The sequence below is a fragment of the Notechis scutatus genome, chromosome 1, assembly GCF_049901735.1.
Source record: "Notechis scutatus isolate UNSWTSFEM ecotype Mainland chromosome 1, rNotScu1.2, whole genome shotgun sequence".
In the NCBI taxonomy this organism is placed as follows: domain Eukaryota; kingdom Metazoa; phylum Chordata; class Lepidosauria; order Squamata; family Elapidae; genus Notechis; species Notechis scutatus.
This window is the reverse complement of record NC_142009.1, coordinates 205,804,230-205,829,114: the sequence shown is the minus strand read 5'-3', so window position 1 is coordinate 205,829,114 and position 24,885 is coordinate 205,804,230. Positions and strand designations below refer to the sequence as shown.

At 34.5% G+C, this 24,885-nt stretch overlaps 1 protein-coding gene across 2 annotated transcripts in view; it reads left to right on the top strand.

The window, feature by feature from the left end:
* The window catches only part of ARHGAP15 (Rho GTPase activating protein 15), a 466,873-nt gene that overhangs the window by 231,732 nt on the left and 210,256 nt on the right, over positions 1-24,885 (top strand). For both annotated transcript variants that reach the window (XM_087950078.1, XM_026673513.2), the window contains 2 exons: positions 18,299-18,397; positions 20,158-20,281. In XM_087950078.1, coding sequence (XP_087806204.1) covers positions 18,299-18,397; positions 20,158-20,281 — 223 coding nt within the window. The remainder of the gene's footprint in view (positions 1-18,298; positions 18,398-20,157; positions 20,282-24,885) is intronic.

Below are 24,885 nucleotides of genomic sequence, written 5' to 3'. Positions count from 1 at the left end.
ATTTATTACTGTATCAAAAAAGAGTCACAGTTTTAGTCTTTCCAGTCTCTGCACAATCCTGTTTTAAAACTATGTCTTTAGGTATTTCGACTGACACAATTTCAGTTTGGGAATAGGACATACGGCTACTTATCCAGGCTTCATAGAGAACTTATGTGTGGTACCAAACATTGTTTATATATTGACAAATATTTCTAGGAAATGGTTTTGTATTTTTGCTGTTAATTGTTTCATTACTGACCTCTACCTCTGTAGACATATGCAGTTTTCATATTTTTGGGTGAGACTTTCAAAATATTTTTTTTTTAAGTGTCCAATGCTCGACGTGAGCAATGACATTTTTGCAGGCTTCTATTTCAGTCATTTGTGCCTTATTTTCTTTCTATTTATTTCAAACAAACCACTATGAAAAATGCTGCAAATTTAAGTGACAGTCATGTACAAATATGCATAATATGAGCTGGTCCCTACCCATCATGTGTATTGCTAAAGACTCCATTGCAATATTTACAGTTAAACTAAACTTTTCCCCCCCAAGATGTAGCAAAATTGCATTTGTTTTGCAGATTTTCTCATCATTAAATGTGAAACATTTCACATTTGTCTTTTTGAGTAATTGGCTTTTAAAAATGATAAGGTGCTCTGAACACTTGTTATGGGGATAGGTCTGACGTTATATCCCAGAAATCCATATGCCATACAGACAGAACAGAAGAAAGATATTCACAAGCATGTCACAGATTGGGCTGAAGCAAGCCAAAAACCAAAGTGCCATGGCATTAACAATAGCACCAGATTTACTGTCACGATTGCAATCTGTGCTGTATCACAGACAGAAGGAGAACTTTTGATAGGTAACACCTCAGTGTTTTTTAAATCTTTTTGGCAAATTATCATTTTCATTATATTTTTGCCTGCCATGTAGTATTATTATAATATTAAAAAAAATAGGCATGCACAAACATACACACTCAAAGTTTATTCGGCCCAGAACCAAAAGGTTGCTACTTTACAAGTGTCATGGAATAATTGACAATTGTGTCTATGAGTGTGTGCCTATGAGAGACATTTATCAACAATACATTTATGCATTTATGTCTTCTGCTTCAAGGTAAACATCCGTGGCATTCTTTAAGTACCCAACTTACTGGTAAGCTCTTCACATGAGTCAAGGGCTATGTTGTACATCCCCTACACCACATATCCAATGTAACTGCAGTCAGATGTACTTATGTACACCATTAAAACTTTCTTCAGACTGCAAAACTCTCCTGCTTAAACATTTCCTTGCAATCTGGCATTCTGATAGCTGTGATGCTATGGAGCCTTACTCCTAAATTAAATAAAGAATTCTGTATATTTGTATCTCTAGGCAGCACATTAAAACAAAAAAGGATATATTTGTATTATTTACTTACAAGGTTGTAAAAATATATATGAAACACTACAGCTCATGACCTGAACTTTCAGATTCAAGAGAGATTTTTCTATGATGTTGCATTTTTGACAAAACTATTTGCCTTGTTTTCCAAAATATGCGAGTTGGAACGTTATTTTTGAGCTTGATCCTGCAATTCCTCCTCTTCTTCAAATGAGGGATTTTCCAGGGAGGCAGGATGTCAAATATGTCCCCAAGTGAATGGCTGTCAATCATGGAATAGGATAGGTGGGAATTCAACACTCCATTTGGGACACTAGTTATCAGTGCAACAACTGCTAGTATGGATACTTGAGACCAACTAACCAAGGCCACAAATACATGTATGTGAAAATAGAGAATTTTTTTCCAAGCGAAAAAGCTTATTGAAGGAAGTTAATTATATTAGTAATTCCAAGCATCTAGCTTCCAAGCTTAAAACATTGATAAAATCCTGGGCACGCTATTAAAGGGATTAATAGTTATTTACAATTAATTTACAACCAAGTGTATTTCAAGTAATAATTTATATAGGAATAATGTTTTAAAAAGTACATTGTTCTATAGGGATTCTCCATTATTATTATTATTATTATTATTATTATTATTATTATTATTATTATTATTATTATTATTATTATTATTATTATTATTATTATTATTATTATTATTATTATTATTATTATTGTAAAATTGTTTTACTCCATGCAAAGAAAAAATTACCGCCAATTAAATAGATTTGGCAATTCATTTACTCTGTGTTGTATGTATTATTCTGTCTTACTCTTGAAATCCCCATCCCCAAATCTCCTACCATATTTCTAAAATTTGTAGGAAGTATGAAATGGCATGGGAAAGTTCTTCTCTCACATTCCACTAATGGAAGGTATTGTGGTAATGAAAATGAACATTTTTAACTCTCCTTCACAAAGCTATTATACCACCAGAAATAAACAAATTGCATTGAAATATAAATGAGAAGAAACTAGAAATTAATAAATATTGTACAAAACTTGATTTGGCATATGTAGAAAAAAATGGATGTTGGTTTAATTAGATGTACTAAATGGAAAGATTATTCAAAAGGAAAGCAGTTTATTTCTGCACAAAGTGGAGGACAATCCATCATATTAAAGCCTTGGAAATAAGTTTTCAGAACAATATTTTTCAATGCATTTATATTTTAAATACTTTTTTTAGAATTTCAAAATTAATTAAATGTATGTTATGTCTTTCTTTCAAGAACTCCGGAGACTGTATTTAGCATTTCCTCATCCATTTTTCCCCATGGTAATTACCCTGGAAGATAGTTTTGCTCTGTTTGTGATTTTTTAAAAAAAAAAATAAGATATTTAAAATGAAATAGAATGTGATAAAACAGTTTGTTTTATTTTACTGAATAAATAATTTAGTTGAGCTTATAGACCAGCTCAAAATCACATAGTGAGTTTTCATAGGATGGCCTTGTATCTGGATTTCTCTGATCCAAATTGAACACTTTAACATCTAAACCACAAGTTATGATTCATTTAAAGTATTTAATAATTTATTCTTGTATTTAAAATAAGGTTTCCATCATCTTACAAACATAAGTATTAGGCAGGAAACAGAAACTCTAAATGTAACAAGTAATAAGCCTAAAAATAAACTCAGAAACTATATTATATAGACATAATTAAGGCTATAGTTTTGTGGTTCCTAAAAACAAGAGACCATAGGATTTATTTACTTATTCATTATTTATTTACTTATTTATTATTTATTTACTTATTTATTATTTATTTACTTATTTACTTATTTATTTACTTAATTTTTATTTATTTATTTGCAGGCTCCCCAGAAGAAATAATTCTGACCTCAGAAATCCTCCCCTTTTAGAAGACTATGAGGCTAATTATTTCTGATGAAGAAGATTCTAGATTCTTTAAACTAAAGCTGTTCAAACTCCCAAACTGCTCCAAACTGTCTACTAATCTAAGTTTCCTTTGGGAGGAATTCTGTTGTCCTTTAACTCAGATGGACAAAGACAAAGAAGCAATACCAATTCTGACACCTAGTTTAGGTTTCTAATGGTAGCCCCACCATCTGAAATACTCCCCCATAAAATATAAAAATCCTATCCTTTTTTTATTTAAAAAATAAGTAAAATCAGTATTGTTCCTGGCTCCCGGGGAAGGGGATTAATTGTTTTTGGTTGACTAAGTGTTACCATAGTTTTAAGTTAGACATTTAAAATATTGTGTGTGTGTGTGTGTGTGTACACACACACACACACACACACATTGTCTACTAGTGCTATTAATTGCTCTGTCTACCTATTCAAAGATCTGGAGAAATGAAGAGGACTTTGCCGTTTGTTTGGGACCGGGAAAATATTTGTTATATTAAACAGACACATAAATGCCCCCGGGTTGAATTTAAACTTCTATAGCTATATTTGCAAAAGAATGTGACACTACAGCTAAGAATGGATATTTTGGACCCAATTCCAAAATAGAATACAGTTTAAAATAATAAAGCCACTATCCTGCTTAAGAAATAACTCAGAACGCCATGGTATAGTTTAAAAAGTAGCAAAACATTGTCCATATTACTGGTCCTTGTTATATGTGAATTAGAAATTACGGTTCATTTGAGTTACCCAGTTTTTTTTTTTTTAAAGATTGCCCTTTGTATGACACATTTCATAATTTTATCTATAAGTTCTCATAATAGCAATACTAAGATGCCTGAACAAGAATAATTGCAATAGCACTTCCACCAGGTATATTTAGTAGAAGATGCAAAGCAAAGCATAGTCATGATGTTATAGAACTATGATGGCAAACCTATGGCATGCGAGCCACAGGCAAACTTAACTCACTGCGCATGTGCGTGCCTCACAGCTGATTTTTTGGCTGGCTTGAGGACTTTTTTGGCCTCCCAGAGGCTTGAAAAAAGCCTCTGTAGACTTTCCAGGATGAATAATAGGCCCGTTTTATCACTTCCTGTAATACTGGAAGTGACAAAACGGGCCTATTATTCGGACTGCAAAGCCTGCAGAGGCTTTTTTTTCAAGCCTCTGGGAGGCCGAAAAAGGCCTCAAACTGGCTGAAAATCAGCTGTGAGGTGCAGTGCAGGTAAGGGGGGAGGCAGCGGGGGAATTGTGTGCGCATGCGCAGGGGACGTGGGGGAGCACACATTGCCTTCTGGATGCTGGCATGAACGCACAATTTTTGGCACAGGAGCCCAAAAAGGTTAGCCACCACTGTTATAGAAGTTCAAGAATAGGATGTTGAGGGATTTCAGTTCTACTCATGAACTCATGAACTCGAAGTTTCATCCTGTTACCTATGATTATTATTATCAGTGTGAAAGTGATTGTGAACATTTGGCCTGTCGTATTTCAGTATGCTGATGTTCTTCCATTCTATCTCTCATTTCCACCTACTCCAGCTGAGTATCTGTTTTCTTTCTAGTAATTGCTGGCACTATGAAAGACTTGAACTGTTTTGGCAGCCAGTTTTAGGATAGATGAGGACAAATTGAAGCTTTGATGAAGCCTAATAAACCATAGAGAATCTCTCCCTCCCCCCCCTGTCTCCATGTGTGACTATTCAAATACTGATAGTCCTTGACCTATAACCACCATAGGTCAGGAACTTTTGTCGATAAGCAATGCCATCATTTAATGAATCATGCTCAACTTTCCAACCATTTTGCCACTGTCATCAAGAGATTTATGTGGTTGTTTATGAATCTGGCCTTCCCCATCAACTTGTCAGAAGCCCCTTGGGGAGTTATTAATGGTGATCATGTGATGCAGGACACTGCAAGTGTCATAAATACATGGTGGTTGCCAAATGCCCAAATTGTGATCATGTGTCCATAGTTACCAATAGTTATAAGCCCAAGGACCAGTTATCAGTCACCTTTTCCAGCAATATTATAACTTTGAACAGTGGTTAAAACAAATGGTCATAAATTGAGAATTTCCAGTAATTCAGAGGAAAGTTCTGGCTAAAGGAAAGGCTAATAATAGTTCTAATAATATAATTGCTTCATTTCCTGTGACTAATGGAAGAATCTGTCAATTATCTGGCAAGTGGAAAAAAGGACAATCCCTGCAGTTGTAGGGTTTAGATCTGGGTCTTGGAAGTACAATTCCATTCATAAATGGTTCAACTTCACCACCATAATTATGGGTATCAGCTATGGGGTTCCATAATTATGGAAATCAAAGTTCTTTGAGAAACTTACAAACTGTGGCCGACATTTTAAGGTTTCTGAGTTTGAAGCTGCCTATCTTTTGGTTTCATAAGCACCATATTTAGGAAATCATGGTTGACAAACATGTCAAGGACATATGATTCTGCTTAGTTACAAATTTTCTTTCATGTTATGTTTGACATTTATGCTGTTTCAGTCCTGCGTTAGCTCTATTTCCAGACAGAGTGAAAAAATATGCTATATAATTTCAGTGTGGGCTTGTGTCAAAGTCATGCTGTTTTATTGCGAATCTCATGTAAATGTTAATTTCACCAGGTTATGTTTGCAGTGGAAAATCATTTACACTTCTCGAGTCAAAAGCAGGATTGATAAGCAGAGAATATTCCCCCTCAAAGCAACTATCCTATGTCAACAGGAATACTTTATTTCTTATTTTTAAAATACTCAAATACAATTATTTTAGAGGCAAAGAACATATGTAGGTCCAAATGTAATGCCATAGTTTACAATGTCTAAGTAACAGATCTTTCTTACAATTTCAGGTTTGAAGTAAATGTGCTTTAACTTTTGTGCTTGACTCTTGCGATTTTGAATAGGAACTGACCTGATCAGAGCACAACTTTTGAAATAATGGATATATTACTTTCTGTGAATTTTGCACTGCACTTCTTAGCTAAAAATGTTTTTAAATCACTGTTCTTAGGATAAAATTGAGGCAAACTATATTAAAATGCATCTTTGTAATATATCTAAAGATAAATAGATATCTTTTTTGCCTAAGCAGCACGTGCATAACAATGAAACAAGCTGGGATTAAATTAAAGTTCTTCTCATGGCCCTGTTGGAGCCCAGTTCTGAGAAGGTGGAGGAGATGGAGCTGGGGCCAATGGAGGAAGACAGGATGCAGGATGACCAAGGAAACAGGGAGGAGATGGAAAGGGCAGGCAACGGGAGCAGAGGGGCATTGGAACTCCAGAGATGATGCCACCTGATCCTCAAACGCAGAGAATGGAGAGGAGGCAGAGTCAGCACAGGGCGACCCAACTATTTGGGAGGAGGGTGCTCCACTCCTCTTCACAAGACTCATCTGGACAATAGGATTTAAGGAGAACCAGGGGGAGGGGCTTTTGTTGGGAACAAGTGTGATACATGCCAGGACTCAAGAAGCGACTCAAGAAGCCTTGCTGTTACTGATGATTCACTGCCTTGTTTAGCTTTGCCTTGTTCTGCCTTGCTGTGCCTTGTTTGCCTTTCCTTTCCTCACCTTGTCTAACCCTGCCATGTGCGGGTTGCAGCGACCCAGCTTGGCTCTGGTTTGTGCTGTGGCCCTGGCAAACTCTCTATGCAATGAAGATGCAAGTGACCAAATATCCTGAACTGATTTTGTTCTCAGAACCTTGCTGCTCTCTCTCTTTCTCTTCTCGCTTCAAGAAACTGCTTGAGGTGTGTGTACCTATTAGAGAGTTGCTCTTGGGCTTACAGTGAGCTGTGGGGATTTGGGGGAAGATTAATTCAATAAAAGGGGATTCCATCCTTTGCATTGCCGGTGTTGCTTACATGCCCTGCCCCCGGGTCACAACAGTTCTGAATGGAGCCATGCTCCCACAATTCAGAGTACTAAATTGTGCTGCCACAGTTGAAACTGGATGTACAGTCCCAGTTTCCCGGTCAACCAAATGATTTCTTGGTCATGCAAATGAAACGAAAGCGGTAACAAAGCTATCATTTAAAATAGCTTCCAAAGTAGGATACCTGAAATGTGCTTAATTGATTTCTGAAAAGTGTCATTTGTATGAAAAACAGTATCTTTCGTATCTGCAAAAGTGGAGGGGGTTTGTGTCCTCTAGATCAGAATATTTTCTTCCTTTTCTGCTCAGCCAAGAACATCAAACCAACACAATCTAACCTGTTCACTTCTATCGGAAAAAAAAAGCAAAGAATATAACATCTGGGTTACATCTTTACGTTGGGTTAACATCTTTATGTTTTTAATATTGAGGTGGTCTAGGACAATCCATTGGGTAATCAAAAACGTTCATCAGAATCTTGAGTTTTTGACAAAATGATGAAAAGTGCATTGTAGTGTTAGAGAAGAAACTCTGCCATTTAATTATGCAGTGTTATTATGCACAGCCCCAGAGGGTGGTCTTGTGTCATGACTTCACAATGTGCATTTCTTCATTGGCTTCCACCCAGTTACTCTTTTCCAGATGCACATGGATGCAAACAATTCTCTTTACTGCCACTCTTTATAAACATGAAAAAAAAATCTGCCAATTTTACAAACATTTTCTGTCCTAGGAAATTCATCCCAGTTCCATGTCTGCTTGAAAGTTATTTGCAAAAAGTTGAAAAATAAGCATTTTGAGTGCCTTTTTCACCTATGAATGATTTTGTGCATAGCATAAACTTGCAACAAACTTTTACACATATCCTTTCCTAACATTTCTTTTTTTAGAAAAATAGTGGTTTCTGAGCCAGAAATAGATTTGCATTGTCAATCCACTGTGAATTATTCTAGGCCTGCTTGTATGAAGGAACAAGCATAATGGAAATAAATATATTCTCAGTCAGTTCAAACCAGCTCTGGAGTTCAGAGATCCTACACAATGTCTTCAGTATGTATTTACAAACATATGGTGAGATCATAAGAATTTGGACCTACTTTCAAACCAACAATTTCCCATCCTTGTGTTGAAGTTTCCTTGTTTGAATATATTACATTTTCAATCAAGTTGTATAAATGCAGGTTACCTCTACATCAAATTATACTTATTCCTTCCCCCATCATGGTTTATGTATGATATTGTTGCAGATGAAATAATATAGTGATTTCAAATGCTTGCTCATTTTCATTTCATCATCTTTGTGTTGGCCTGAATTGCTTTTCAACTGAAAATAGTGTAGCAGATTCTAAAATGTTTGTGAGACCTCACAATAAAAAGACATTTTTGCTTCATATGGTTGCTAACCATTTGCCAATAGTTGTACTGTTTCTATTTCATTTTGCCAAAAAGCCATTGTTAATGCCAGTTATTTTTTTTATAGGGCAGTATTGTTTGCTGGATACAAGTTTTATAGGCTTTTTCTTTTGGTACCACCTTGAAAACCTATTCTGGATTTCATTTCATTGCCTTTCCCAGATTATTCCACTCAAGCTTCAGTTCCCAATCCTAACATTTTAATGTCAACTTTTGGCAACTTTATTTATTTGTTAGCTGTATTAGAATTACATGCTGGGCTAAACAGATGTCCTGTTTTTCATTCTTACCTGAATTAACATTTAGCAAGTTTAGCTGAAGGGAATTCAAGCTGCTATGCTTATTTTAGCCGTATGACTCTTCATAAACTTCTGATTTTGAGAAAATAATATATACATATTTAGTGTCAAGCACAAACAGTCAGGATCATTCATAAGGTACAGCATAGAAGATTTATTCAAGCCTGTACTCAGAATCTGATCAACTAAAGTTCAACACTATTTGGCCCCAGATAAGGGTCAATGAAATTCAGGAGGAGTTGGACTTGGAGTGCTTATGCAGTTCAATGACTCCAAACTGATGACATGTTTAACTCCGTTCCCCCCCAACTCTGCCTGCTCTTCTACTTCACGCACAATTGCATGCACACATTTGATTTATCATTTGTTTTTATCTGTGTAACTCACACCAAATCAATATGTAAACATCCGATAAACTCTTGTGATTTTGGCTGAAAAGAAAAACTGCAAGTTTCCCTTCTTGGTTGATGGAGTTTATTTATTTATTTAGTGTATGGCAAATACATTGACTTATAGTAGTTCAAATGTTAATGTCCAGTCCACCCAGCCATTCAATGACAAGGTGATCTGTGTTGAAAAAAAAAATCAAACTTTGGGCCAGTGTAAGCTCTTGATGGACATTCGGACAAAAATGTGATGGATGTTTTGTTGAGGAGCACCACAGTCACACTGAGGGGTAGAGACAAGACCCCACTTAAACAATGATTCCTGGCAGACACCATGTTCAGTATGGATCCTGTTCAGAGTTGACCAACACTGCTGAGGAAGGTCAAAACCTGGAACCTTTTGTGTAGGGTCATCTATGTAACTGCCTGTATCTGCGCGTTCAGCAGTCCATTTGGCTTTCCACTGTGAATTGATGCCAAAGTTGTTAGACAGCTATTGAGCGAGTGCCAGAAAGGGCTTCCTGGGTTTAAGCCAGTTGTTGGTTGATGAAGTATTATCTAATTAAATAAATTCATTTTATATGTAGTTGTATTATTTGGCTTTACCAATTATTTCAAGAAATATTAGCTGAACAACATAGGACTGATTTATTTCACAGAACTGTGAAAATTGGGATGCTCTGTCTCAATGCCCAGTCAGAGGGTCATCTACTTCATCCAATATTGACAGAAATGTCTTCTGCTCACTAATAAATATCTCTGCTCTAGAAATGGGGTGACTTTTTAAACTAGGTTCAGCTTCTTTATTCTACTTGAACCTAACTTAACAGTAGAACCTAGCTGTTTCTGTGACCCCCCCCCCAAAAAAATATATATATGCAGAATTCATATCCAGGCTTATATGTTGATTAGTAAATTGATTGTATCATGAGGCATTGGGTAAAATGTAGTAGAAAACTATAATGAACAAATCATGGATTTTTTTAAAAAAAATAGAACAAGAGGGGAGAACAAGAAAGAAAGGGAGAAGGCAGTGTGTAAATACAATATTTGTTGTCAATGTAATAAAATCTGATTTATTAGGCAAACTGTAGAACTGATGTTCAGAATTATCAAAATAAAATAAAAACCTCCATGTTGATCACGTTTCTTGAAGATAGCCTCTCAATTTTTTTCTGTTCTCCTCTTTTTTACCCCTTCTCTTTGCATATGTAGAGTTTATTTTTTCTATCATCTGCATGGGGTTAGTTTGTTTATTTGTTTGTTTAGAAGAAATGGTCCATTGACCATTCAGATGACTCTGGGCAGTTAATAACAACAAAATATCATAAAATAAAAACTATCCATAAACTATATCTAAGGTGCTTTTCAAAAGGCAACTTTCAGAAACATTTCACTTCTCATCCAAGAAGCTTCTTCTGTTCAGGTTATTTTAATGAGGAATCCATAAAAAATAATGATAACGATGATAATGACAATGACGATGATGATGATGAAGTAACCAGGAGTGGGATTCAATTTTTTTAACAAGCGGTTCTGTGGGCATGGCTTAGGTGGTGGGTGTGGCTTGCTGGTCATATGACTAGGTGGATAGTCATAAGTGTGAAAAATGGTCATAAGTCACTTTTTTCAGTGTCATTGTAACTTTGAATGGTCACTCCACACAAGCAAAGTACCAGCAAAGGAGGGGGAAAAGTCTCCAGAGGCGTTCCTGGGACAGAAAGTCGAGTCCTGCCAAGAATGTAATAAGGGTTAATGGAGAGCAACACCAGAATGTTTCCTTCCTGCCTTCCTTACAGGATTAGGCCAGTAATTTCTTCGAACAACCGGTTTTCCGAACTGCTTAGAATGTTAACAACCGGTTCTAGCGAATAGGTGTGAACGGGTAGAATCCCACCTCTGGAAATAACCCTTAAAATAACCAGTGTTAGTTCAATCATATTTTTTTCCTCTTGGAGACAAAATACTTACTTCAAATCTCTATAAATGTGTTAAACATTTCAACAGGCTTCAAAATCAGAATCTCACTGTAATGATTCTGTGATTTTCCAGCTTAGCTGAATGTAACTATTCAAGATTGATCTTTTCTTATGCTAATACAGAATTTAGAGACAATTGGAAATAATATATACTTTTGACCACACCATGATTATTAATAATATTGATTTAATGCATAAATGTATGAAACATTATGACCAACAACAGTTTTAACAAAAAAAAAAAAAAGTAGGAAACTTACTGTTATATTGAGGATTTTTCATCTGTAAATGGGTTAAGTTTGAAAGAAAACTTTCACAGCCCTTTATACTTTGGAGTGAGCCTTAATTTAAGGTCATAAACTACTTACTATATTTATAATAGATAGATTTTTATTCCACTTTAATCTATCACAGTCTGGTTAACAGAAAGTATATTTCCTATTCTGGGATGACTGTCCAGGTAATGTCTATGCATGTGTATTTAAAATTTCACCTTACACAATGTAACAATGTCTCTTTTATTTTCCACATAAGAAAGTCAGAATATTTTGAATATACACAGGGAGTATTTAAAACATGCTGATTTTCATATGAAACCAATTCTACTACCGAATTGTATTATGATCTTGTTATGTGAACATGTATATTGAAGTTTTAACTAAATTTCTATTGAGGAAACATTCTTTTGAGTTTGACCTAGACTCATTACATATCGAATCCCTGTGAGATCAACCTATAATACCCTTTTTTCCCTAAAGTAATATGCTTGCTTCTCTAAAACCATTATTTTCAAAGATAGATTTCTTTTGAATGATGGTTCCACTGAGTACACAACAGTGGCAGAAAGTGTATTCATAAATTTCTAGTTATATTAATGTCCGCACTTAAAAAAAAAAAGTAGAAAAAGTTTCAAAATTGCTGGCAATATTTGTTATTTTAGCTTTTTGTTCAGCAGATTTTGGAGGGCTTTAAAAAAATGAAGAAACAACAACAAAAGAGTTATAAGAAGCAGGTTAATTACAACATCAGGTTCAACATGTATGTATGTATATATATATATGTACACAACATTGTCTGTTCTTTAAAACAATTATTCCCCCTGAAAATATAAAACCAGTTTTTCTGACTTGCAAAGTTTTTGCAGTCTATCATTTAAATTACTTAAATAAAGGGAGCCTTAGTACTCCCAAAAGCTGAGAATATAACACCCTCCATGCATATTAGCTTGATCTTCTTGACAGACCAGGAAAGTGTTTGTGTGTGCCAATTAAAACAAAAATGGATCCCTAGTGGCTTGTTCTTCACACAACTTCTGAAGACTGTTATCATTGTTTGCTGGGGTAACTCAGGATAGGGCTGCTATCCAAAGTAAACAAACTTTTCAAAACTTTCTTGACAGATGGGGGTTACAAATGCATTTTAATAAGAGAGTTGCCAAAGCAACATTTCTTTTTTTTTCTTTTGACAATGAGCATATATTTACTTAACATCTAGTAACTTTGGGGGATACAAGGCAGATACATTCTCACAAAATGTTTTAACTATCAGCATTTCTCCCCCTTTGAAAACCCAAGTTGAGGATGTTTTTCCTCACACTGATATTTTAGCTGTGCTTTTTAAAAGATGTCAGCTAGATTGGACTTGTCAAAAGGAATTATTGGGGGTTACCAAAGCAAGGTTGTTGTAAGAGACATTCTCCTTAAAAATGTAATTGGTATGGTTGTCATAAACACCTTTAATTTAGCACAATTCATCTGATAAACTAGATCAGATAATGAAATTGGGTAGAGACATTGGAGTTGAAAAGGATTTACCTGATTCACTTTAATTATGCATCCAGAAAATGAAAACTAACTTCATTATTGTGCATACGTGTGTGTGTGTGTGGTACATATCTTTTCCCCCTCCCTATGTATATTTATTTAATATAAACATGATTAAGACATGGATTTATTAAGGTTGAGGAGAATGCATACTGCTCCCAACAATACATACACTTTTGACATGCTTTCAAAAAATGCCAAATTCCTATCTGTGTTTTAATTTCATTGAAATATAATTCAAACCGAATTAAGGAATAAGAAGCTTGAAACCAACTTAATTGACTATGCATATTGAAACTATTTTAATCAGAACCTATTTTATTCTCCAAATTTTGTTGGAATTATTTTTGCATCAATTCATTTTTCAACTATAATTTGGGGAAAGTCAGACTTACTTTTCTAATCCATTTGAAGAAAATGTGAGAGCTATATTGTGAAAAGCAAGTTAAGGTATGTATTATTATTACACAAATTCTCAGGATACATATCTGCAAATTCAACATCGGGAGAAATATATTTTAAAAAAACTGATTCTTTTTAAAAGCATATTTCATGTCTTAAAACCAATTTTAAAACAAGAAGAATTAAACTACCTTTCTTGGAATGCACAAATTTTAATGATTACTAGATACAACAATACAATTAAAATAAGTTGTGCCATTATCTAATAATCATCTGGATTTTTGCAACCCAGCCACAGCAGGAATAGTAGGAGAATATGTGACAAGATAATATGCAAATAAATAAATAAAACTTTTCCTTGAGTTAAACTTTATAAGTTCTCAATTTGACAAGGAAGAAATTCACCCAGCAAATATTAGGAAGAACAATTCTCTGCAGCATGTGGAGAGAAAAATATAACAGCATTTTTTTCCAATGAGATTCTTATCATAGATTCTGAGACAGAATAATAGTTATACTGTCTCATATTTCTCCACCAAATAATTTCTAAAAGAATGTGTTCCTAATATGTAATACTGGATACATCTATGGTTTTTATACCCTACTTGTGAATTTTTCCACAGGCATGTTCAGTATGGAAAAAACAATGTGGTGATACTGTAAATAGATATGTTTCTATGGTGAAGAAATGAATTATCTATCTTGTGATGAAGTTTTATTTTGACTCTTTTTTTCCTGAGGTGAAACAGAGAAGAAAGGAAGAAAGAACAGAACTAGTACCTGGGCACCTAACTTTGCAACCATAGAAACCACTATTTGTTTGTTCTCCTCTGGCTCTATGCTTATTGGGATTAGTTTAATTTCTTTATTTAAAAAAAATTGCAAGGAGTGCTATTGATCAAAATGCTTGTCTCAGTCATAAGAATCTTATGGATTTTTTTTTAAAAAAATAAATGAGATGAGAACTGCAGACCAATGGTCTGTTTAGAAGTTTGTCCAACTGCCTAGATAAATGATAGAGGTAAGCTGGGGGGATAAAGGTGAAACATATTTTTAATCTCCATTGAAGAAACAAAATAAATGTTGGGACGATCAAGAAAGTCCACTGAAAAATATCACTGATTAGTTTAAAAATGTTATACGCAAGAGTGCATGCTTTTATCCTGTGCCTCTATCCCCCCTCCCTTTGGCATATTTAAAATAAAAAGAGATAGAATATAACAAAGAGATACCACTGAGAAAACCACTAATCCAAACTGAGACAGTGTTATGAATCAAGTTTGCCAATATATATCAACTATTTCATATCAGTTTGTGAATAGATGATGCAACTTCATGTAACTGATTCACAAATAAGAAAGATATCCATACACCTCTTGCCAAGATTTCAAGAGCTTTTTTTCAGAAAGCAGGGGAGGAGGACTATAGGATCTAGTACATTTCACTTATTTGGACCTCAAATTGCATAGCAAATCAGTAACGGAGGGTAAAGGAATCTTCACGCAAAACGCCCCGTTTGAATGGATGCCGAAACCAAAATGAGAAGACTGTATATTGTCCTTTATCCCTTATATGAAGTGTGCTGCTGAAATATCTTAATTCATTATGCCTTTATATTAGAACATATGCTTGGAAATGATGGAATGCAAGAACGTGACGGTATTTTTAAAGCTATTAAATCAAAAAGAGTGCAAACAAAACTAAAAAAAAAAAAAAAAAAACCAGCTTCTTTTCCTGGACACATTTGCAAATTTCCATTCCTATATCTCTGGTCCCGGAATTTTCTTATCAATGCTTGATAAGAAAGATGTTCAAACTTGCCTTATTATGAAGAGGTTTTTTTTTTTTTTTTTTTTAAATTATTTAAGGCTATAAATTGTTCAGGCAAAATCTGGCATAATTTCCTCCTGAACTCTTTCCAAAGGTCTTAAAATGATATTGTTAGTAATGTAACTATGATTTAAACTATTATTTCAGCTTTTTTTTTCACCAGTGCATCTAAATAGGAAATCTATAGAAGGGTCTATAAAAACTGCACTTTAACTGAATCAAAGTCAAATTTTTGGTAGCGCTTGTCTCCGAATGTCAGAGATGAAGAAAAAGAAAGTCAGTTGCTGAGAGTAATTAAGAAGTGGATGCATTTAAACTGTAGAGAGCAGTAGCAGTCTTCTTGAAACCATCTAGCAACTCTGAAGATTATGAGAAAGGGACTTGTTTGAGATACAGACAGTATTTTAAATGAATTAACTTTTCCCTGTTCTGTTATCTACTTTTGCTGATATAGTCATACATCACCAATTATATACAATGATTACAAACAACACATTAAAACAAACACCTTCAAAATGAATGTTGCTTTGCTTGTTAGCACTGAAGTAGTTTTTTTACATATCATAAGGATACATATTTTTATGCAATACTGAAATAGTTGTATTTTAATAAAGCTTGAATTTATTCAATGGAAGAGTGAACTAAGTTACATCCCTCTTAAGCCTTCAAAATAAACTCACTAATTATGCCTTGCTTTGAACTTTCAAAACTCCAAAATTTATATTAATAATTTAAATGATATTTGCACTGGAAGATACAAACTAGACTGGACTGACCATTGCATTTAGTCTAATTCTCCCTCCCTCCCTCCCTCCCTCCCTCCCTCCCTCCATGATTATACTGACAATGTTACATTAAACATTTGAAAGTCACCCAAAATGGAAATGTGTAAACTTGAAGTGTGAGAGATATGACCCATCAGCTAGTTACTTTTGTGTTATTGCTGAGCCTAGAAATCTTGTGGAAATGGTCATATCCCCTTAAACACAAATCTTTTATCCTATAGAATCACAGTCCCAAACAAGAATTAAATGCTTATTATGTGTGCACTTCTCAAGCTCATTAAATATAATGGCATTTTAAAATTCTGTGACTAACACCCACTTTCCTCTATTTTAAAATACACAATGTATGTAAACACCTGTCTTAATCAACAGCTGCTTTTAAGATTTATGTACAGTTATTTTGGAAGTTGGTATAATTGAATAAAATAGGGCAATATTTTCTGCCTAGGAATACCACATAGGTATGTGTACTATATATATATGTTAATTGTCAAAAATTATCTGAAAAGCCACAAGTCCACAGGAAGATGTTAAGAGCCTAAGTTATGGAAGGAAAGTATTAGGGAGGAATCAAAAGTTATGTCACCGAATAGTTCATTTTTATTTGATGTGGAAGAATGTTAAGATTGATACATGATTTTTCAATGTGATATTAATACATCTTTTACTTATAATACCACTTGAGGGGGAAAACGCACCAACTGAAAGATCAAATGACAGAACATATGTATTTACACCATAAGACAGTTTCGTTGAATTTATATTTTGTTAGCTTTTCCTATGTATTTGAATAAACAAGTTGTCATTCAAATAACACTGATGATATTCAACTCAACTAGGTAGAAAATAGAATTGATATTGTTAATATTTATTCTAATTATATGTTGCTAACAGAACTCAGTGTATGTTTGATAAATCTATATTCCCAATATATATTTTATATTTGTGTGTTGTTATAAACAAAATACATAGAATATATTTCTTACAAAAAATAGAGATGCTCCTGCCAATGTGTCAAGCAGAAATAAATATGAACAAAATATTTGTCTGGGGGTTTTATACATCTTGTATAGTTATCCACATGCTAAGGCAACAATGTTCTGACATCAGTCCCAAGTTTTTATAGTCTTTAAGGAACAATGAAATTCTTTATTGTATCTGCTATAAAAGATTAACCTGGATAATTCTCTCTCTATATATATATAAAAGGCCCACTATTTCATAATAATGTGTGAATAAACTTGGTCAGATTAATTCTGCCAGTTCTAGCCAAACCTTTTTTGTTTCTTTAAAGTCACTAAATGTTCCCCTCAATGAGTTTGCCTTTAAAATTTGCTATATGTAATATTCACTAATACTTTGTGCAACAGAACTTTTCTGTCTAGTGTGTCACTCTGGCCTGCAAATTCTCTTGTGGATGATCTCTTGAGAAAGAAAAGATAAAAAGGCCAGTCAAAATCCTCCATGTTCTACTAATTAAAATACTTTTGGCAATGGGAAAAGTTGGTGGGATACTACCAGTATTTTAAACATGTGTCCCCTAAGTGATGAATAGGGATTTGACTTATGCTTGTTATAAGTCATATACCTACTTATATTTTAGTACTAAATATTGTAAGTACTTTTAATAATGTGTACCTTATTATTTCTCATATGAAACTTCACTACAGTGAAGGAATTAGGGAAACAAATATAAACATAACAAATTCAGACCATCATCCACATTCACTTTAAGCATCATTTTAAATTTCTAGGACAAGCCTAAGAATATTCCATTTTTCCTAGAAATGTTGTTTTAGACAAAAAACAGTGTCACACCAATATCAAAGGCAGCTTGTTCTAAAATGTTATTTGAGCAAATAGTATCAGGCAGACCAGCTGCCCAGATCAGTATGGACTGACATAATCTGCCAATCATGCAAGCTGTCCTGGAGCAGACACTTTTAAAAAATTGAATTTGCCTTATATTGATTTTTTTATTTATGCATACATTTGCTGAATTTTAAGTAAAGAAATGTCACAGTAGCTTTTGTCATGAAATACTTAATAGTTTGAAATAACAGAACCAGCTCCCTTTTTTTTTTGCTGATTTTAATTTTTATTTACAGAAGACTTTCTAAGATGAATTACACTGAAATAAAATGATGTAGCAAATGATTTGCTGATATGTCATTTTCTCATTGTAAGGTCACAACAGTTTCAGGAAATGAGGTCCTTCTTCAATCAGATATTGACTTCATCATATTGGACTGGTTCCGTGCTATCAAAAACACAATTGACAGATTGGTATGCATTTGTTTTAGATTTTGCTTTTCTTAATCATGCAGTAATTTAAGGGGTTCATATGATTTTGCAGCAAGTCAAGTTAAAAATGCATCTCCCTCGTTCCCTTTGATTCAAGAAAAACACCTACATACATCTATTATTTAGAAGTACTTCTGAACTAAATTATAATTTGAATAGGTTTTGAAAAAGAAGGGTGTATCTTTTTTTGAAATTATGATGATTAAATATGTTGTAAAGTAAACATTTATTAACAAACACAGTTTAACTTCCTCTTTTTATGTAATTTATACTGCATAGTCTTCAAGAGGACTATTAGTATGGTTGAATTCAATAGTTCAATAACTCAAGTAAACATCTGACCGCTGTCTGTCTTTCCTTCCTTCCTTCCTTCCTTCCTTCCTTCCTTCCTTCCTTCCTTCCTTCCTTCCTTCCTTCCTTCCTTCCTTCCTTCCAACATTTAACAAGTTCAGTTGTTTGAATATTCCATTGACACAACATACTAAATTTGCAATTCTATATATTTTTACCTGGGAATGAGGCTTTATGAACTATGTTCTGATAGTCTTATCAGCTTATGCTGTCAATATGTCCAGTAAAATGATCTCTAACAAGGGGATATAAAATATTTGCTCTTTTAAATGAATATATGAAACTTTCTTACAACAATGAAAGAAGCAAATAAGATGCTTATTGCACATACTAGAATCTCTGTTCCTCTAATACTGATTAGAACAACATAAATATGTAAAATATACTGTTGTGGCTTCATAAATACATGGATCCAAAATTAAAAATGAACATTTTCTTCTTATATTCTTATTTCAAATTTCTTCACAGGATTGTTCTGATGAAATAACAGACTATCTAAAGACTGTAAATATGAATCTTATTATTTTCAATTAATTCTACAATACATAAGAATACATAGGAATCCAATCCTAACCTAGATTATGCCAAAATAATGAAATGTGATTTATAGTATGGCATCATAATGTATGCACTTCCTTTTCATCCTTACACTGCAGTGTCTAAAAGGAAGAACTTCAATCATAATATACATTTTATTTCTTGTTCTTCCATACTCCCATTTCCTACTACCTAACAGACACAGAACCAATTTCAATGTAGTAATCTTAAAACACATTTAATCAATTCATTAAATTCATTTATAGCCTTCTTCTAAATCTAGTGTTAGAAGTATACTAGCTTTCATATGTTTATATGCACATAAATATAAATGAAGTTGTAACTGTAAGTCCCAGAATAAATTCAGGTATCAGTTAATATAAATAAAAGCATAAATATAAATTCAGTTGATGCTAAGGTCCTTTCCAATGAGTTCAAAGGATGGAATCAGAGAAAGGTGATTAAGCATGCAGTCAATATGTTCATGAAAATGAATTTTTCAAATACGTAACATTACTGAATTGTGCTCCATTTATCTCATGCACTTAATCCTTTTTTTTTTACTTGATCTGTGTTTTCAAACAAAAGTGTGTAATATATCAGTGCCCAATATATTTTCATGTCTGATTTTTAATCTGTAGAAATAAAAAGTGATTTTAAGTTACATGTTTATAATAGTGCTATGTGAAATACTTTATTCAGTGGCTTCTTTAGATGAAATTTTCTTTTACCATGTACAAAACTTTGATTTGTTTTGCTTTGTTTTCTTTTGTTTTATTTTCTAAATTTCTGTTACTTTTATTTATTTACACAAAATGTTTCTAAGGATATTTTCTATCATTTTATCTTTCTAGCCTAAAGAGAAGAGTTACATATCAAAGAACAATGAGCTCAAAATTCAGAGATCTTCTAGTTCTGAACTACTGGGTGTTCATGCCGACAGTAAGGAACCAAAAACAGAAAATAGAAAGTCTTTAAGTAAGTAAAATTATTTTGGTAATGAAAAGTTATAGAGAACCTTCTGTTAGTAAGATACAGTGTTCTATCTTGACTTTTAGACCCTCCAATGTTTTTCCCCCTCCAAATTCTTTAGTTGTGACGGCTCTTCAAGAAGAGAAATGGGACCAAAAATTTATGGAGGGTGGAGTGATTAAAAATTCATGGCTTGCATTCAATGTGTGTTGGGTGCCAATTATGTTGGGTGCAGCATTAATGCATCATTAGGGAGCATGCATCAATTTGTGAATTCTTGATGCATCAGCATTGAATCCAAAATAAACATGGCACCAATCTTGTTTAGTCTAACAGTGATAACATTGTTATACATACAAAATTAGCAATGTTTTAGAGGACTATATTTCATCTCCCAGGTTCAGATGCAATATGTCATTAAATAGCAGGGGAACACTGTTGCCTTCCTATTTTTTTCCTAGGTTTCCTGGAGTGATTTAGCTATCAGTTGTGGAAAACAGGATGCTGGATGCATGGCCTGATCCAGCAAAGCTTTTGTTATATTCTTAACGATATAGAGCTTTACATATAAATGAAGTTATGACAGAAACAGTTTGAAGTATTTGAAAATATTGTTGATTGTTTACAAGATAAAGATCTCTATATCAATATGTAAAAAAAAAAAATCCATCTGGTTTATTTCACAAACATTGAATGCCACCTTAAGCATAGATTCTGGGAAGTTCACAAAGGAGCAGTAAAAAGCAAAGAAAAAAAATGTAAGTACAATAAAATCAACAAAAAGCCATAAAAATAAATATAAGCTCAACATAAATTTAAACACCTACTGAGCACTAGTGTTGCAGCATCCTACCCAACCATCTAAACCAGGGGTATCAAACTCAAGGCCTGCAGGCCGAATTCAGCCTGTGGGGTGCGTGGATCTGGCCCACAAAGCCGCCATGGAAACAGCAAAGGACTGTCCCACTGTGTTTTTGCCAGTGAAAATGGCCCTCCCAATCTCTTTTTTTACTGGCAGAGGGTTGCAGGAGACTGTCGCAGCTGGAAATGGAGCTTGGGAGCCCATTTTAGCTGGCAGAGCACTTGGGCCACCACAAGCACCCCCGACACTAGTGATGTTGAGCTGGCCACACCCACCCTTGCCATGCCCACCCTGGCCCCCCAAGGTCAAACACAACCCTGATGTGGCCCTCAATGAAATAAAGTTTGATACCCCTGATCTAAGTTCAATAAAGCTGGTGAAAAAGATACTCTGGCACTGATAATGTTGCCCAGTTTGGATAATGAAATATCTGCAAGAAAACAATCAAGCTCAGAGAGCACTAAGGGCCCCTCATTTCAATCCTGAGCTACAAAAATTCTCCTTTATTGAAGATACCCATTTTCTTCTGAAAAAGTATCAAGTAGGCGAGGAAGAAGCATTTCACTGGTGTTGAGACAACTTCATAAAAACACAATTCTTTTACTCCATTCCCTTGAACATTCAACAGAAGAATAGAATAGAATAGAATAGAATAGAATAGAATAGAATAGAATAGAATAGAATAGAAGGAAGGGACTTTGGAGGTCTTCTAGTCCAACCCCCTGCCTAGGCAGGAAACCCTACACCACTTCAGACAAATGGTTATCCAACATCTTTTTAAAAACTTCCAGTATTGGAGCTTTCACAACTTCTGGAGGCCAGTTGTTCCACTGATTAATTGTTCTAACTGTCAGGAAATTTCTCCTTAGTTCTAAGTTGCTTCTTTCCTTGATTAGTTTCCACCCATTGCTTCTTGTCTTGCCCTCAGGTGCTTTGGAGAATAGCGTCACTCCCTCTTCTTTGTGGCAGCCTCTGAGATATTGGAACACTGCTATCATGTCTCCCCTAGTCCTTCTTTTCATTAGACTAGACAATCACAACCATATTCTCTTGGGTAGAATTCATAAGATTAGCAGAGAAGATAATGAGGATCTGATCAATAAAGGGGTTTATAGGAAATGCCAGCACTTTGAATTCCACATTGTACAAAATATATAGTTCCTATAAGGAACTATTGGTGAGCAGACCATGAAAATGTAAGAATGTTAGCTAAATTAAGAAAATGGGAAATGACCAATGCATCGATTCAATTCTGCATGGATGAAAAGGTCCACCTCCAAGGCTACATACCCCAGTATGCCACCAGGTATTCTGCATATATATTCTCTCCCAGAGAACTTACTGAGATGCAAAAAAACCCCAGCATTCAACACATTTTTTAAGAGAGGTCAAGTGTATGAGCTCCTATGCGGAGACAGAGGGAAGGAAGTGGGAGAAGAGAAACTGTAATGAATCACGGGATCCTTGTAGCTCAAGAACACCTTGGCTCTGGCAGCAGCTCTGATGCATTTTGTTCAGCATGCTGTTTCTAGCAAGGTGCCATTGTAAGAGGGCAGATGAACACAAAGAGGAAGAAGGTAACATCTGCTTTCCTTAGCCACTTAGCGTCAGCTTTCAGATGCATACTATTTCTGCAAGATGGCTAACTCAGTCGGCTATACCTACACCACAATTAGTTAAGAAGCTGAACGAGACAAATTCGACAGCTGACGGAGGCTATATCAAATGCCCCAGCATTTTCAGGGTAAATATAGTGAATGTATTTATTGTTCTAGCAATCAACATTTTATATAACGTTGTTCCCATTAGGATGTAGATCTGACTTCTTTCCAGCCTTGCTAAAGATATGTTTGTCTCTCCTTTGTTCAACCCTACTTAAAAGTGGCTCATGGAGAACAACTCCAATCCATGGGCCCCTACCTCTTTGCCATTTTTTCTGGCAGGAAGCCATTAAACTGTCTCACCATTTGTTGTTGTCTTTTATGCTTCTTGGCATCATAATTCTAACATCTCTTCAGTAATGATTTAGAAGACAGATCAAGTTCCCACCAATGAGATAAAGTTAGCAGACAACCCAGCACTTGAACCACACACAAAAAAAAGTTGCGAGGAGCCCCTGCCGTGCTAAAACTTTCTTTTCAAAAGGAAGAACAATCCACTGTGAACTTGTACGAATTTCAGCTTTGTGTGTATGTTTATACAGTGTAGCTTGAGTTGCCTTAAAAATATGTATTTTGAATTTTCTTTTGGCCCCTCGAGAGGGAGTAATTATGTGGAATTAGAAAAATGTTAGCATTTGCTTACTTATTAGTAGTCAAGGCACAAATTGTGTTGTCAGTTTTTTGCCTTTGGCTTTCCATGCCCTTAATGTTCACACCAGTATCATTGCCAGAATTATCAGCAGCCAGAGCCAAAATTGCTTTAGAAAAGGCCTGAGAAGTGGTAATGACACATTGTTAGCAGTTAACAGGTGGTCGTTCCATTGTCCAGTTTGATTGCAAAGCTCAAGACGATCCATCCAGGATTTGTGAGAGGGCATTTTAAAAGAGTTTTTAAAAAGTAGAATAGTTGTGTTTCTTGGCTAGTCTTTGGAAACTAAGGACTGAAGAACAAGTTCATACTTCAAGTAAAATGAATCAGAAATCAGTTTCTGATTTAAGATGAGAAATGGCATTTGTGTGTTTCATATTCTTTCTTCTCTCTCTCCTGATATTAAAGGCTGGGGTTCTGCCATATCGGACGCTAAGGTATTCAGCCTTCACTTTTCTGCAACTGAAAAGTGTTTAGACTTAAAAGAACACTGGGATGTTATTACCTGGTGTATGTGTTTGCATCTCATCCTCCTAGTTAACATCCTCCTAAGTTACATCTCCTCCTCCTCCTAAGTTGTATTCTCATCCTCCTTCCTAAGTTAACAGGGTGAATTATGGATGTATGTAAAATTTGCTGGATTCCTATAACTGTTTAAAGAATCCTTATTAGGGATGTATCACATATTCTATGTAAGAGTATGTTCTTAGAGAGCCAGTTTGATGTAGTGGTTAAGGCATTAAACTGGGAGAGTATGAACTATAGTCTCACCTTAGGTGAAAAGCTATCTGTGTGACTTCGGGCCAATCAGTCTCTCTCAATCTTAGGAAGCAGGCAAGGGCAAACCACTTCTCCAAACTTTGTTCAAGAAAACTCCAGTGACTTCTCCAGGTAACTGAAGGAATCAACACTAACTCAAAGGCACACACAAAATATGTTTCCCACTGTGTATATATTTAATAATTGAAAAATGGTTGGATACTAACATGGAGAAATAATTACAGATAAAGGAACTGGATACTTGACCATATCACTTTTTTTTCTGTTTTCTAAGGCTTTGACTTGGTCCAGTATTTTGCTAAATCTTTTCATTTGTAGGTAAGGGAAGGAGAGGCCCAAGCAGGGATCAAGTTAATAAAATGAATGGTTCTAGCATTTTCTTATTCCCAACTATTATTCCATTCACAAAGACACCTCTAAAAAGGCTACAAACTATAGAAAAAAATAAATAAGATCCATCTATTAACATGCATCTTATGCTAAATGACTTAACATGTTTTTTTTAAAAAAGGAAAGCTAAATATGTTTCTTAATTATATGGGTAGATCCACAGTTTATTATTAATTGAAACCCATCTAGCTATAAATGGATTTCTAACCCCTAAAGCTGATAAACATATTTTATATCATTTAAACATGCATATTTGTACACATTCGTA